The sequence below is a fragment of the Panthera pardus genome, unplaced genomic scaffold (genome assembly GCF_024362965.1).
Source record: "Panthera pardus isolate Hobbes unplaced genomic scaffold, ASM2436296v1 HiC_scaffold_6, whole genome shotgun sequence".
NCBI lineage: Eukaryota > Metazoa > Chordata > Mammalia > Carnivora > Felidae > Panthera > Panthera pardus.
The window spans coordinates 97,387,166-97,399,776 of NW_026526991.1; the positions used below are offsets into that span (position 1 = coordinate 97,387,166).

A 12,611-nucleotide genomic window follows, 5' to 3' on the forward strand; every position below is an offset into this window, starting at 1 on the left:
AGAGGGAGGCACAGAATCCGAAGCAGGCTCCAGGCTCCCAGCCGTCAGCACAGAGCCGGATGTGGGGTTCAAACTCACAGAGCTGTGAGATCGTGCATGACCTGAGCTGATGTCGGATGCTCAACTGACTGAGCCACGCAGGCGCCCCTTAAAATTTTTTTTAATGTTTATTTATTTTTGAGAGCAGAGAGAGACAGCGTTTGAGCGAGGGAGGGGCAGAGAGAGGGGGAGACACAGACTCTGAAGCAGGGTCCAGGCTCCGAGCTGTCAGCACAGAGCCTGACACCAGACTAGAACCCACGAACCACAAGATCATGACCTGAGCCAAAGTCGGATGCTTAACTAACTGAACCACCTAGGCGCCCCTCAGTATATCTGATGTTTTAAATACAGTGTTGTAAAAAAAATAGCTTTATTGGTTTTTTTATTCCCTGTATGTTTTTGAGGGAGAGTAACAGAGTTTTCAATATTTCAAAAAAAATTTTTTTAATTGAGGAACAATCATAATTTCCCCCTTTGATTATTAGAGTAATATGGCTTGGTTTTTGCCTGTGTGTCATTTTTTATCATCCCATTCCACTGTGGAAAGGGAAGACTGCCTATACATGAAACTAATTTTCATTCAAGCACTAAAATTTATCCAATTGTTCCTAAGCAGTCCATAGGGGGAGCTAGAACTCAAAAACTGAAAAGAATGGGGGTGGGGGGGGGCAGTATTTGAAAAAAGTAGGAGGGATAGCAAAACCACCTTGTGGCTAGGTTTCAGGCTGTCGGTCCACATGTTGTAAAATTGTCTCAGATTTGAGATTTTAGGGTGACTATATAAAGCCGTCCAAAATGAGGGGAATCGCCCTCCCCTGCCCAGCTGGGGGGTTAGCAGGTGGGAGGGAAGGAGCCAATCAGAGACTGAGTTCTCAGAGTTGTCTCTGTGGTCCAGCCAATCCCAGGCTGTTGAGCCCTGGCCCCTGGGGTAAAGGTAGCGGTTGACGCCTGCCCGCAGGCCGTTACTTCCCCAGCCTCAAAACAGAAGAGCCTTGTCCGTGAGTGAGCCTCCGAGATGGAGGGCAGTAGGGCTGAGCATAGCGATGATACTGATGGGATGCAGGCCATGGAGCAGAAGGTCACGAGGCCAGGTAAGGGGCGCCACGGAGCTTGACCTTGGGTACAGGAACTGAGCCCTCCCATGATTAGCCTACCATCCCTTCTGGATCCCAGCTTGCAGTCCGAGCAGTTTTTCTTTAACTGTCCATAACCTGGCCCTGAAATAAAAGCAGGCATCATTAATAAAACAAAGGATTCAAAGAAACGGTGGATCCACCCCTCTGCACCCGATTTTTTCCTTCTTAGAAGAGGCAGAAATTCATTAAAAAGTCCCAGGATGAAGTTTGGTTTTCTATTCTGGAACCGGGGCAAGAGCACTGAGTCAATAAAATAATGGTCAGAAATGGCGCCAAAAAGTGGAAGCCAAGCACTGCTGAGACTTTTGCTGCTGAAAAGGTCCAGCTCTTAGTACCCTTTCTCATTCTCCCATTTTCCAATTGCCGGGTTGTAAAGCACCTAGAGCAGGTAGAGAAAAAGACAAATCTCACGCGAGTTTTCTGTTTGTTTGCTTGTTGTTTATTTTTCTTTAGAAGATAAACAATGATATGCATCTTCCTTAGGTATAGTAACAAAGAAAATGCTAGTCATATCAAGTATATGTGGAGGCATCGCTTTACTTCTGTGGGTAATGTTAGAATTTCCTAGAAAATGTAAGTAAACGATTTCTGCTAAAACTATGTTAATTGTATTATCATTGATTCAGTCTGGTACCAGTGACTACTAGCCTGTTCTTCTTCCCTGACATTGAACAATTGGAATCAGAAAGCATTCTCCTTGCCAGAGCATCTAATTGTTTTTCAAACCCAGTCATCTGCTTTGCCTTCTAGAATGTTCATTGTCTTAATATCTATTGAACTTCAGGCACGGTGCTAGGTGATGATGTTACCAAGATGAAAGAAAGAAAGAAAGAAAGAAAGAAAGAAAGAAAGAAAGAAAGAAAGAAAAGAAAAGAAAAGAAAAGAAAAGGCGGTGGGGGGGGGGCGGTGGATTTTGGCCTGAAAGGAATTAATACTTGATGGAAGAAACAAGTATCTATGCCGATAGTAACTGTAAAATAATTGTTAAATACAAGTATGTTCAATGTGAAGAGGAAGAAAAGGAGATTATGAATCTGCCCTTGGTAGGTAAGACTTTATGAAGGTAGGGGTATTTGCACTGAAACTTAAGGTCAAGTAGGTATTTAGGAGAGAGTGCCTTCGATGAGAGAAAGAACACGAGTGTTAGAGAATCACACCAGGAATAACTGTGATAAGCGTTCAAAAAATTGGAGTGAAGACTGACAGTCGTATCACGTTTTCGCTACTGCGTTAACTCTCTCCCATACATGATTATTTTATACTTTCTTTTCTCTCCAGACCTTTCATGCCTTTTTCTTCATCTTCACTCTCGAGTCTATGTTTTGCTTTTCATTTTACCTCATCAATTATAACAATTACTAGAAAACTCCCAAAGACTCCCATGACCACATCTACTTTTTTACCTCTATCCCTACCCATATACTCTGTCTAGATTCCAGGTACTGTAGATGGAGTATTTGTGCCCCACACTAGATTCTATAGCCTCTCACCAATCGGTTATATTACTCGGGTAATATTCCCCTCTCTCCTACATTATAGTTTTTTCACACTCAACTGAAACGTCTCCATCAGCAATACATGATGGTGATATCTCTCTTACCTTGAAAATAAAATTCATTAGCCCTTACTCCTTCTTTAGCTACCAATTTCTTTCTTTATTTTCTTCTGTTACAGCAACCACCTTGAATTTTTTGCCAATTTTTTTTCTAAATTCTGTCTTCCCATTTTCTGTTAAACGTACTCTGGTCAGGTTCCACTTCCTTTTCTGTCTACTGAATTTGTCTTTCAAGTTCATTGGCAACTTCTGTGTTGCCGCATGGTATGCTTTCTACCTAATTTATTGGCTTCTTCCAGCTTTACTTTGTTTATTCTTTCTTCTCTCCCTGACCTCTTAACTTTGGGGCGCCTTGGGGCTCAGTCCCTGAGCAGGTCCCCTCTGTATCTACCCTTGCACCCTGGGCAATCTGAACCATGCTTACAACTCTAAATGTCATATAATTCTGATCGCCTCCAAATACACATCTCCAATCTGGGTTTCGTCACTGAATTTCAAATATTTCAATCCACCAACTTGACTGTCTAATACATTACCCAAGTCGAAGTCTTAGTCTGTCTCTCTCCCATAACCTCTTCTACCTGGGTCTTCCTTACCTCAGGAAATAGCAACTTGGTCTTTCCAATTTTCAAACCAAAAATCTTTTTTTTTCCAGTAAAATTTTTTATTATTTATTTATTTTTTATTTATTTATTATTTATTTATTTATTTATTTATTTATTTATTTTTATTTTATTTTATTTTTTTAATACATGAAATTTATTGTCAAATTGGTTTCCATGCAACACCCAGTGCCCAAAAGATGCCCTCCTCAATACCCGTCACCCACCCTCCCCTCCCTCCCACCCCCCATCAACCCTCAGTTTGTTCTCAGTTTTTAAGAGTCAAACCAAAAATCTTATAGCCATGTTTGACTCTTTTTTCCAATCCACTAGCCTCCAAAATAACCGGCAAAGTCTTCCTGGTCTTTCAAAATATAACTAGTATCTGAGTCCTTTTCCCCACTTCTACTGTTACTACCTCATACCTTGCCAGCATCCTCTTTTCTAAATGTTCTTCCCTCTCCCACCCTTTCCCTCTTAGAGCAAAGTTATCCACTGAAAATGTGATGGGGACTACAGACAACATTTATATTTTAGAAGCCCCAGTAAGAAAGTGAAAAACAAATGAAAATTGGTTTAATTGTATTTTGTATTTAACCCAGTGTGAAAACTGAAATAATATGGGGTCACTTATGTCAAGGTGTTTAAAAGGCATCCAGGAGGTCATTAAGGAGGTAGGCCTTATGCACGTCCTCCTGAACAGCTGAACTGGACCAAACCCCAAATAGTCCAAGGACTCCACCAGAACACCTGCGATGTGCTACAGTAATGGACTTTTGTTCAGTGACAAACCACCTGTGCTTAGCCAAGATTAATTTTTAGCTACCAGCACCAATTAAAATTCTTCGTAAGCAATATATGCTCTCGGGGCGCCTGGGTGGCTCAGTCGGTTGAGCGTCCGGCTTCAGCTCAGGTCATGATCTCGCAGTTTGTGGGTTCGAGCACCACATCGGGCTCTGTGCTGACGGCTCGGAGCCTGGAGCCTGCTTCGGATACTGTGTCTCCCTCTCTCTGTTCCTCCCCTGCTCATGCTCTGTCTCTCTCTCTCCTCCAAAAATAAAATAAATAAAACAAAATAAAATATTAAAAAAAAAAACAAAGCAAAAAACATTGCTCTCTCATCTTAAAGAACCCCTGACTTTTGTTCCCAAGTGCAATGCTATTTTGGATTGTACTCAAGTCTGTGTACCCTGAATTGCAACTCTTTGATTCCACAACAATGCTTTTGCTTGATTATTGCCTCCTGAAAAATTCAGGTTAACAACTGTATGGTCAGTATATTATCACCTCACCACATATCAATAGATTAATCATTCATGATATTTAAAAAATTGTTGTAGTCTGTTGTTGATATTCCGTGTGTATTTTACGCTTCTGGGACATTTGGAATTGGACGGGCCACATTTCAAATGATTGATAGCCATGTGTAGCTAGTGGCCATCGTACTGCTCAGTACACTTCTACAATATATTTTAAACACATTTTTTAAAAAACAAATCAGATCTCTTTAAAATGCTGCATTGGTTTTTCATTCACTTGGAGTAATGCCACATTCTTGCAGATGGCCTCCAGACTCTGTTGGGTCCAGTCACCCAATTACCTTTGTGATCTCATTCCCTGCTACTTACTTGCCTCTTCACTCAGTCGTCTTCAGTTGTACCAGCATCCTCACTCTCTCTCTTTTTTAAAATTTTTTAACTTTTTAATGTTTATTTGTTTTTGAGAAAGAGAGAGTGCTAGCTGGGGAGGGCAGAGAGAGAGAGAGAAAGAGAGGGAGACACAGAATCCAAAACAGGCTCCAGGCTCTGAGACATCAGCACAGAGCCCGATGCGGGGCTGGAACCCACAAACTGTGAGATCGTGACCTGAGCCAAAGCTGGACGCTCAACTGAGCCATCCGGGCACCTTCAAGCATCCTCACCGTTTTATTTTATTTTATTTTTTTTAATTTTTTTTTTTTTTAACATTTATTTATTTTTGAGACAGAGAGAGACAGAGCATGAACGGGGGAGGGTCAGAGAGAGGGAGACACAGAATCTGAAACAGGCTCCAGGCTCTGAGCTGTCAGCACAGAGCCTGACGCGGGGCTCGAACTCTCGGACCGCGAGATCATGACCTGAGCCGAAGTCGGCCGCTTAACCGACTGAGCCACCCAGGCGCCCCCCTCACCGTTTTATTAACAAGCCAGGCACTTCACCTTGGTCCTTTGTACTGTTTTTTTTTTTTTTCTTTTTCTTCTTTGCTTGGGAAAATCTCCCCCTAAATGTGCATATTCCTCACTAGCTTAGTTGGTTCAAACTTTTAGTAAATATTAACCTCTGGTTGAATCCTATCCTGACTACTGTGTTAAAATTGCAAGTCTTTCCACCAATAATCCTAATCGCCTTCACTCTGATATATTTTATGACAAACTATATAATTCAGTAGACATGCAAGTCCCATCAAGCAAGGATTTTTTTTTTTGTTTTGCATGTACACAGTTGTATTCCTAGAGCTACAAAAATATCTGCCACATGATAGAAACTCAACTGGTAGTTGTTGAATGAATGAATGAATTAGTGAATGAACGACAAAACTTGGTTTTCTGGTAACCCAGGTTCTGAACCAAACACTTGAGTTTTGTACAAGCTTTTTATTTCAACACCAAACTTTAACATCATTTTGAGCTTGATACTTTCAGATAATTTTGGTGACCTGATTTTTCCACTTGGTTTTTATACCGGGGCTCATGTGAATAGTCCTACACTGTTGTTTTCTTTCCCATTTGAAGATTCTCTCATTCATAGGCCTGACTATAAACCCGTCATATATTTCAGATGTGAAGAGGTGTCCTTTTGGTGAGCCTTCTGTTTCTCAGGGCTGTACCTTAACAAGTAACTTCATCTATCTAGTTGCAGTAAGTTGGAAAGTAAAAAGTGGATGGTAGAAAACTCGTAAAATCCTGATCTTTATTTCCCTGCATTCTTTTGTGCTTAAGAACAAAGGAACACCTCCAACTCCTGTGGGAATGTTGTTCTTGAAAGACAGTCAAGTTTCAATTAAGTCAGCAATAGGAAACCACCCCTCTGATGTTATGGATTTATTTACAATTGGTTTATTTACAGTGGAAAGGAAGTGGATGAATAGGAAAGAAATGGATGAATAGAGAAAATGCCAGTAGTATAAAAAATGGGAGGAAACTGGCTAAAGATTAGTTTCTGGATGTTTATTTGTCTATTATTGCTAATCTTAAATTATACATACACCTTCATTCTTCAATGGCGATTTCTTTCATTCTATGTTCTTGATCTTTTCTTTTTTTGAGCTGAGGTTTGAAGTTAAATCATTTGAATTGAATATGGAAGTAAAATACATTTTCTCAATCCAAAATATATCTTTTACCCTAAATGTGAGACTCTTCCTTTGTCCTATACTTTCTTCATTTTTTTTTCTACCATTGTGTTAATTTTAGTTAAAAAGCCAAAGATACTTAATGACAGTACATGCTCTGAGGATGAAACTATATGTCCACAAGACTGGAACCAAATCAATAATAATTGCTTCTTTCAATCTGAACGTGAAAAAACTTGGATAGAGGGTCAAGAAAACTGCATAGCCTATCGTGGATCTCTGGCCATATTCAACTCCAAGAATGAAGTGGTTAGATTTCTCTTTCACAATATAAATCTCATTTAATTTATTGACTAGCTATTATATGACAAGTATACTTCAAGGGTGTGATAGATCAGTCAACAAAACAAAGACTTTTGCCTTTATGGAGCTTAGATTCCAAAGGAAGCGACAGGGAATAAAACATAATCGTAATAAATATGTTAAAATATATTAAATATATTAAATATATATATTAAATATATAAATATATATATAATATAATATAAATTAAATATATTAAATTACATAGTATTTTAGAAGGTAGTAAATTTTTATATACATATACATGATTTATGGATATGACATATATGAATATGATATGATATGATATATAGATATAGATATATAGATAGATACATAAGCAATATTATGAGTGTCCTAGGTGGATAGGCTGCAAGTAGGATAGTCTTATTTCGTTGAGATGATGACACTGAGCAAAACTGTAAAGTAGTTAAGAGAGTTGGTTAGAGGAATATCTGGGGGATAAGCTTCCCAAGAAGAAGAAACATCTGGAGTATGGACCTTAAGGTAGGTGTATGCCTGGAATATTCAAGGACCAGAAAAAACAAAACAAAACAAAACAGCCAATGTGCCTAGCATGAGGGAGTGAGTGAGGAATGTGGATGATTAGGGTCTTGGAGGCTATTGTAAATACTTTGGTCTTCCTCCAAGTAAAATTAGGGAGATATTGCAGAACTATGAACAAAAGTGAGACATGATCTGACTTGATCAAGTGAGACTTGATCTGACTTGAAAGCATCATTTGCTTTGCTGTGATGAGCTAATGAGTGGCAAATACAAAAGCAGAGTGCCATGCTACAAGGCAATTGGGATAACCCTAGCAAGAGGATAATGGGCCCGGAGAAGGACCATAGCATTAGAGGTAATGAGAATGAGAAAACTAGGAGAGATCCATTATAACACCCTGTATTTCATAAAAGGAAATGTTGATGCCCCATCTGGGAACTTCTTCCTATTGGATTGGACTGAAAAAACTCAATGCAAGCACACCGTGGATGTGGGTAAATGGAGATACATTCAGCAATTGGTAAGCCTTCATGGCATTTATTATTGAATGTGTTAAGTATAGTAAGGATTCTGAGTCTATAATCAGCTACCCCTATAGTTGCCTCCACGTTATGTCCCCAAAGACTGTCAATATATGGATGCCATATTCAAACAAATATACAGTCTTTAGTCGGGGTTTGGCATTAAATATCAACATCTACTTCTATAAGGTAAGGTGGACTATATATACGACATATGTACCCCAAGTATTGTTTTTATCCTAGCCTAGAGAAAAATCAAAGTAGTTTGATCCTTGACTATTTCCTCTTGGGGTTTTGCCTTTGTTTGTTGGGGGTCTGTCATTGATAGGGGAGTCTGAGAAAGTATACTCAAGCTTACACTTACCACACACACTAGTGGCCTGAAATGGAAGGGAATGAGTGAGAAAGAGAAAATGTACGCTCTATTTTTTTTTTATTTAAAAAAATCTTTTTAATGTTTATTTATTTTTGAGAGAGAGAGAGACAGAGAGAGACAGAGTATGAGCCAGGGAGGGGCAGAGAGAGAGGGAGACACAGAATCCGAAGCAGGCTCCAGGCTCTGAGCTGTCAGCACAAAGCCCGACGTGGGGCTCGAACCCACGAACTGTGAGATCATGACCTGAGCTGAAGTCGGACGCTTAACCGACTGAGCCATGCAGGTGCCCCAATGTACGCTCTATTTTTAAATAATAGACCTTTGTTTAAAATTCTTGAACTTCTCGGGGCGCCTGGGTGGCTCAGTCGGTTAAAGCGGCCGACTTTGGCTCAGGTCATGATCTCGTGGTCCGTGAGTTCAACCCCTGCGTCGGGCTCTGTGCTGACAGCTCAGGGCCTGGAACCTGTTTCGGATTCTGTGTCTCCCTCTCTCTGACCCTTCCCGTTCATGCTCTGTCTCTCTCTGTCTCAAAAATAAACGTTATAAATAAATAAATAAATAAATAAATAAATAAAATTCTTGAACTTCTCTATGTTCCTTAGCCTGAAGAACTGATTGTACCTCTTGAGTCTATTTTTGCTTTTGAAACACTTAAGACATTTTCCAACTCAGAGAGGAGAAAGGAATAGAATATTGAGTTCCCCATGGAGGAAACTTCTAGCTACAGTTTATTTAGCACCTAGTTAAATAGGTACTGTACTAGTTTTATGACATACTGTGCTAGATATGATATGAGGCATATGACATGATAAAGGAAACAGCAGGACTTTCTAAATATAGAGAAACTTATCCTGTTATCATTGTATTTATATCCAATTTGGGGTGAAAATACCCACACAATGATTTGAGGATAAAAATATAGCCAACTTTGAAAAATGTAAGAAAAGGTAGAATATAAATGCAACTTTCTGACTTTCAAATGTAATACTTATTTTCTGGCAAGAAAATATTGGCAGTTTAACATGATATTATATATTATATATAGTCCCGTTAAAAAAAAAAAGGTGAGGAAGGAGTAAAAATAGAAGTTGGTTAAAGATGGTGTATTAGGGACGCCTGGGTGGCTCAGTCGGTTGAGCGTCTGACTTCAACTCAGGTCATGATCTCACGGTCCGTGAGTTTGAGCCCCGAGTCGGGCTCTGTGCTGATTCGGATTCTGTGTCTCCCTCTCTCTCTCTGCCCCTCCCCACCCACCACACTCTGTCTCTGAAAAATGAACAAACCTTAAAAAAAAAAAAAAAAGATGGTGTATTCGTTTGCTAAGGCTCCTGTAACAAATACCACAGACTGGACAGCATAAACAAGTTCTGGAGGCAAGAACTACCAGACCAAGGTGTCAGGAGGGCCAATTTCTTCTGGGGCCTCTCCCCTTGGCCTGTAGATGACTGTCTTCTCCTTCTGTGTCTTCGCATGGTCTTCCCTCTGTGCACATGCCTATCTGGGTCCAAGCCTCTTCCTATGAGGACACCAGTAACATTGGATGAGGGCTCACCCTGAAGACCTCATTTGAACTTAATCACATCTTTAAACACATTATCTCTTCATATGGTTGCATTCTGAACCACTATGGGTCAGGTCATAAACATACGAACTGGGAGAGGTACAGAATTAAGCCCGTAACAATTGGCACTAGGGTATGTGAAGGCCCAGAAATATACCTGTGTTTTGGAGATAAGCAGGATGGAATGTTGAAGGCAACCTAGAAATTAGGAGAGTAGGGGCACCTGGGTGGCTCAGTCGGTTGAGCGTCCGACTTCAACTCAGGTCATGATCTCACGGTCCGTGAGTTTGAGCCCCGCGTCGGGCTCTGTTGCTGACAGCTCAGAGCCTGGAGCCTGTTTCGGATTCTGTGTCTCCCTCTCTCTGCCCCTTCCCTGCTCTGTCTCTCAAAAATGAATAAACGTTAAAAAAAATTAAAAAAAAAAAAGAAATTAGGGTTTACACCAGTCTTACAAAGTTCCTCAAAAATGAAGGGCTAAAAGCATTTCAGTTGCCATATACCCAGGTATTTATCCTAACAACATTCTCTTTTTCTTTTTTCTCACTCTGAGTTTTCAATTTCGTGTATTTTATGTGACCTAAGATAAGAACTTAGAAAACCCTTTCTAGATATTTTATTTATGATTATTTACCTCTGTCATAGTCCATCAAGTGAAGAATACTTATTTCACTATTACTATGGTCATGGCTTCAAAAAATGGATCAGGGAACACTTATTTCGGCCTTAAGATATATCAGTGTTTTAAATGTGTGCAGGGGGATTCAAATATCAGTCACACTCTCCCTGTATGTGATCTTTAAAAGGCTGAATATATTTATTTACTTATTCTTATTTCAGTGTATAAAAAGAAGAATCTAACCCTTCACAAAGTGATTTTCCATGTTTACTACATTATAATACAGCATAAAGTTCCAGGATTCTTTGTTGTTATTGCAGTAAAGTTGCCTGGTGTTCGTTTCTTCCCACCCTCCCATCCTGGGGAGAAGTTTGGAGGTTGAAATAGAGAGAAGCAGCTTGTTTCATCCCTCTATTCCTTTTGCATTGCACATTTTGGTTTGATTTTGTTTTTCTTTCTTTCTTTCTTTTTTTTTTTTTTAGTGTTTATTCATTTTTGAGAATGGAAATCTGTTCGAGAAAACAGAGAGATACAGAGGGCAAGCAGGGGAGGGGCAGAGAGAAAGGGAGACACAGAATCGGAAGCAGGCTTCAGGCTCCGGGCTGTCAGCACAGAGCCCGACACGGGGCTCAAACCGATGAACTGTGAGATCGTGACCTGAGCTGAGGTTGGACGCTTAACCAACTGAACCACCCAGGCACCTCTACATTGCACATTTTGAAACATAATCAGCAAAGTTACCTATTTTAGGCTGTGCCCGGTTAGTTTTCATGAGGTTCGGTAAATAATCTCCTTATTTTGTTCCAGGTTCAATATTGAAGGAAGTGGAATGTGCGCCTTCATGCTTCACAAGAGAATAAGCAGTGCCAATTGTGATAACACAATGAAATATATATGTGGCAGAGAACCCCGTTGTCCTTAGACAAAGGGTTCCCCAGAATACAGCGAATAAAGTAATGAAAGACAAACTTTTTTATTCATCGTACATTCATGTATATACGTTTTTCTTCTTATCAGACATATGTTTTAAGATGCTTGGTGAAGTTTTCAATGACTTCTCTTCATTTAAATGGTAATTTAAGAAGTCAAGAAACTACACTGAGGTTTTACATGACGTTGCTAAGCCACATAAGCTGTTGTGTCTAAGCCTATGGGTACGATGGTGGTCGTGTTCATAACTGATTCAACAGCACGCCTCAGGGGAACAGATTGGAGGGTAAAGAGAAGGCAGTGAAAGATTCCTTTACTCCTCTGAACTTCAACTACATCTGCCTACAAGAGATAAGACATGAAGCATGGAGTGAGCATTGGGTGTTCCACTCAGCCTCCAGTGGTATGTTAACACATTTAGAATTCGGAGAGAAGGCCATGGGAGAGGTGTTCAGAGATTAATTAGGGTTTCTGACTTTGCATCACCATCAAAGACCAAATCCCCTGAAAATGAATTTATACTGAGCCATGCACAATTTTTCACGGTTTCCTAGATCTTTATTCAGATTACCGAGCTGAAGAATTGTATCGCAAGGATTTGCTGTCGCTGAAACCACGGAAGGAATCGGGCTTTGGGATGTGGGTCGTGGTGAGCAAAACATGAATATTTAGAGAGCAGAATGTGAGGGAAGATGCCCTTGTGACTTGAAGAAATCATGGAAATCTATCTTTCACAAATCTATGGGATTTAGAGCCCAGATCATATGTATTTTTTAAAGTTTATTTTTGAAAGACAGTGCAAGGGTGGGGGGGAGGCGCAGGAGAGAGGGAGAGAGAATCCCAAGCAGACTCTTAACTCTCAACACAGAGCCCACCTTGGGGCTTGAACCCATGAAACCGTGAGATTGTGACCTAAGCTCAAACTGAGAGTCAGACATTTAACTCACTGAGCCACCCAGGTGCCCCTAGATCCCAGATCATATTTAAATAGGAACCTGAGGGGCAGAGGGAGAGGGTCAACATTCTAGTTTTCAGAGGGTTGATGGGGGGTGGGAGGGAGGGGAGGGAGGGTGATGGGTATTGAGGAGGGCAC

General features: G+C 40.3%; 1 protein-coding gene across 2 annotated transcripts; it reads left to right on the forward strand.

The window, feature by feature from the left end:
• The first annotated feature begins 971 nt into the window (after window positions 1–971).
• Window positions 972–11,573, forward strand: LOC109259086 (early activation antigen CD69-like). 2 transcript variants are annotated; one of them, XM_019436418.2, is made up of 5 exons: window positions 972–1,133; window positions 1,632–1,751; window positions 6,787–6,974; window positions 7,928–8,034; window positions 11,396–11,573. In XM_019436418.2, exons 2-5 carry the CDS (start codon window positions 1,679–1,681, stop codon window positions 11,508–11,510), a joined length of 483 nt encoding a protein of 160 aa, XP_019291963.1. In that variant the 5' UTR covers window positions 972–1,133; window positions 1,632–1,678; the 3' UTR covers window positions 11,511–11,573. The 2 variants fall into 2 exon arrangements, with proteins under 2 accessions (XP_019291963.1, XP_019291962.1); XM_019436417.2 differs by having other exon boundaries at window positions 1,662–1,751.
• Window positions 11,574–12,611: the final 1,038 nt, after the last annotated feature.

Bases quoted from the DNA above. Each gene is read 5' to 3' on its own strand.
- LOC109259086 (XM_019436417.2), top strand. From the start codon at position 1,058: ATGGAGGGCAGTAGGGCTGAGCATAGCGATGATACTGATGGGATGCAG. The intron at 1,134-1,661 runs GTAAGGGGCGCC...CATCTTCCTTAG, and splicing joins GCAGAAGGTCACGAGGCCAG to GTATAGTAACAAAGAAAATG. The intron at 8,035-11,395 runs GTAAGCCTTCAT...ATTTTGTTCCAG, and splicing joins GGAGATACATTCAGCAATTG to GTTCAATATTGAAGGAAGTG.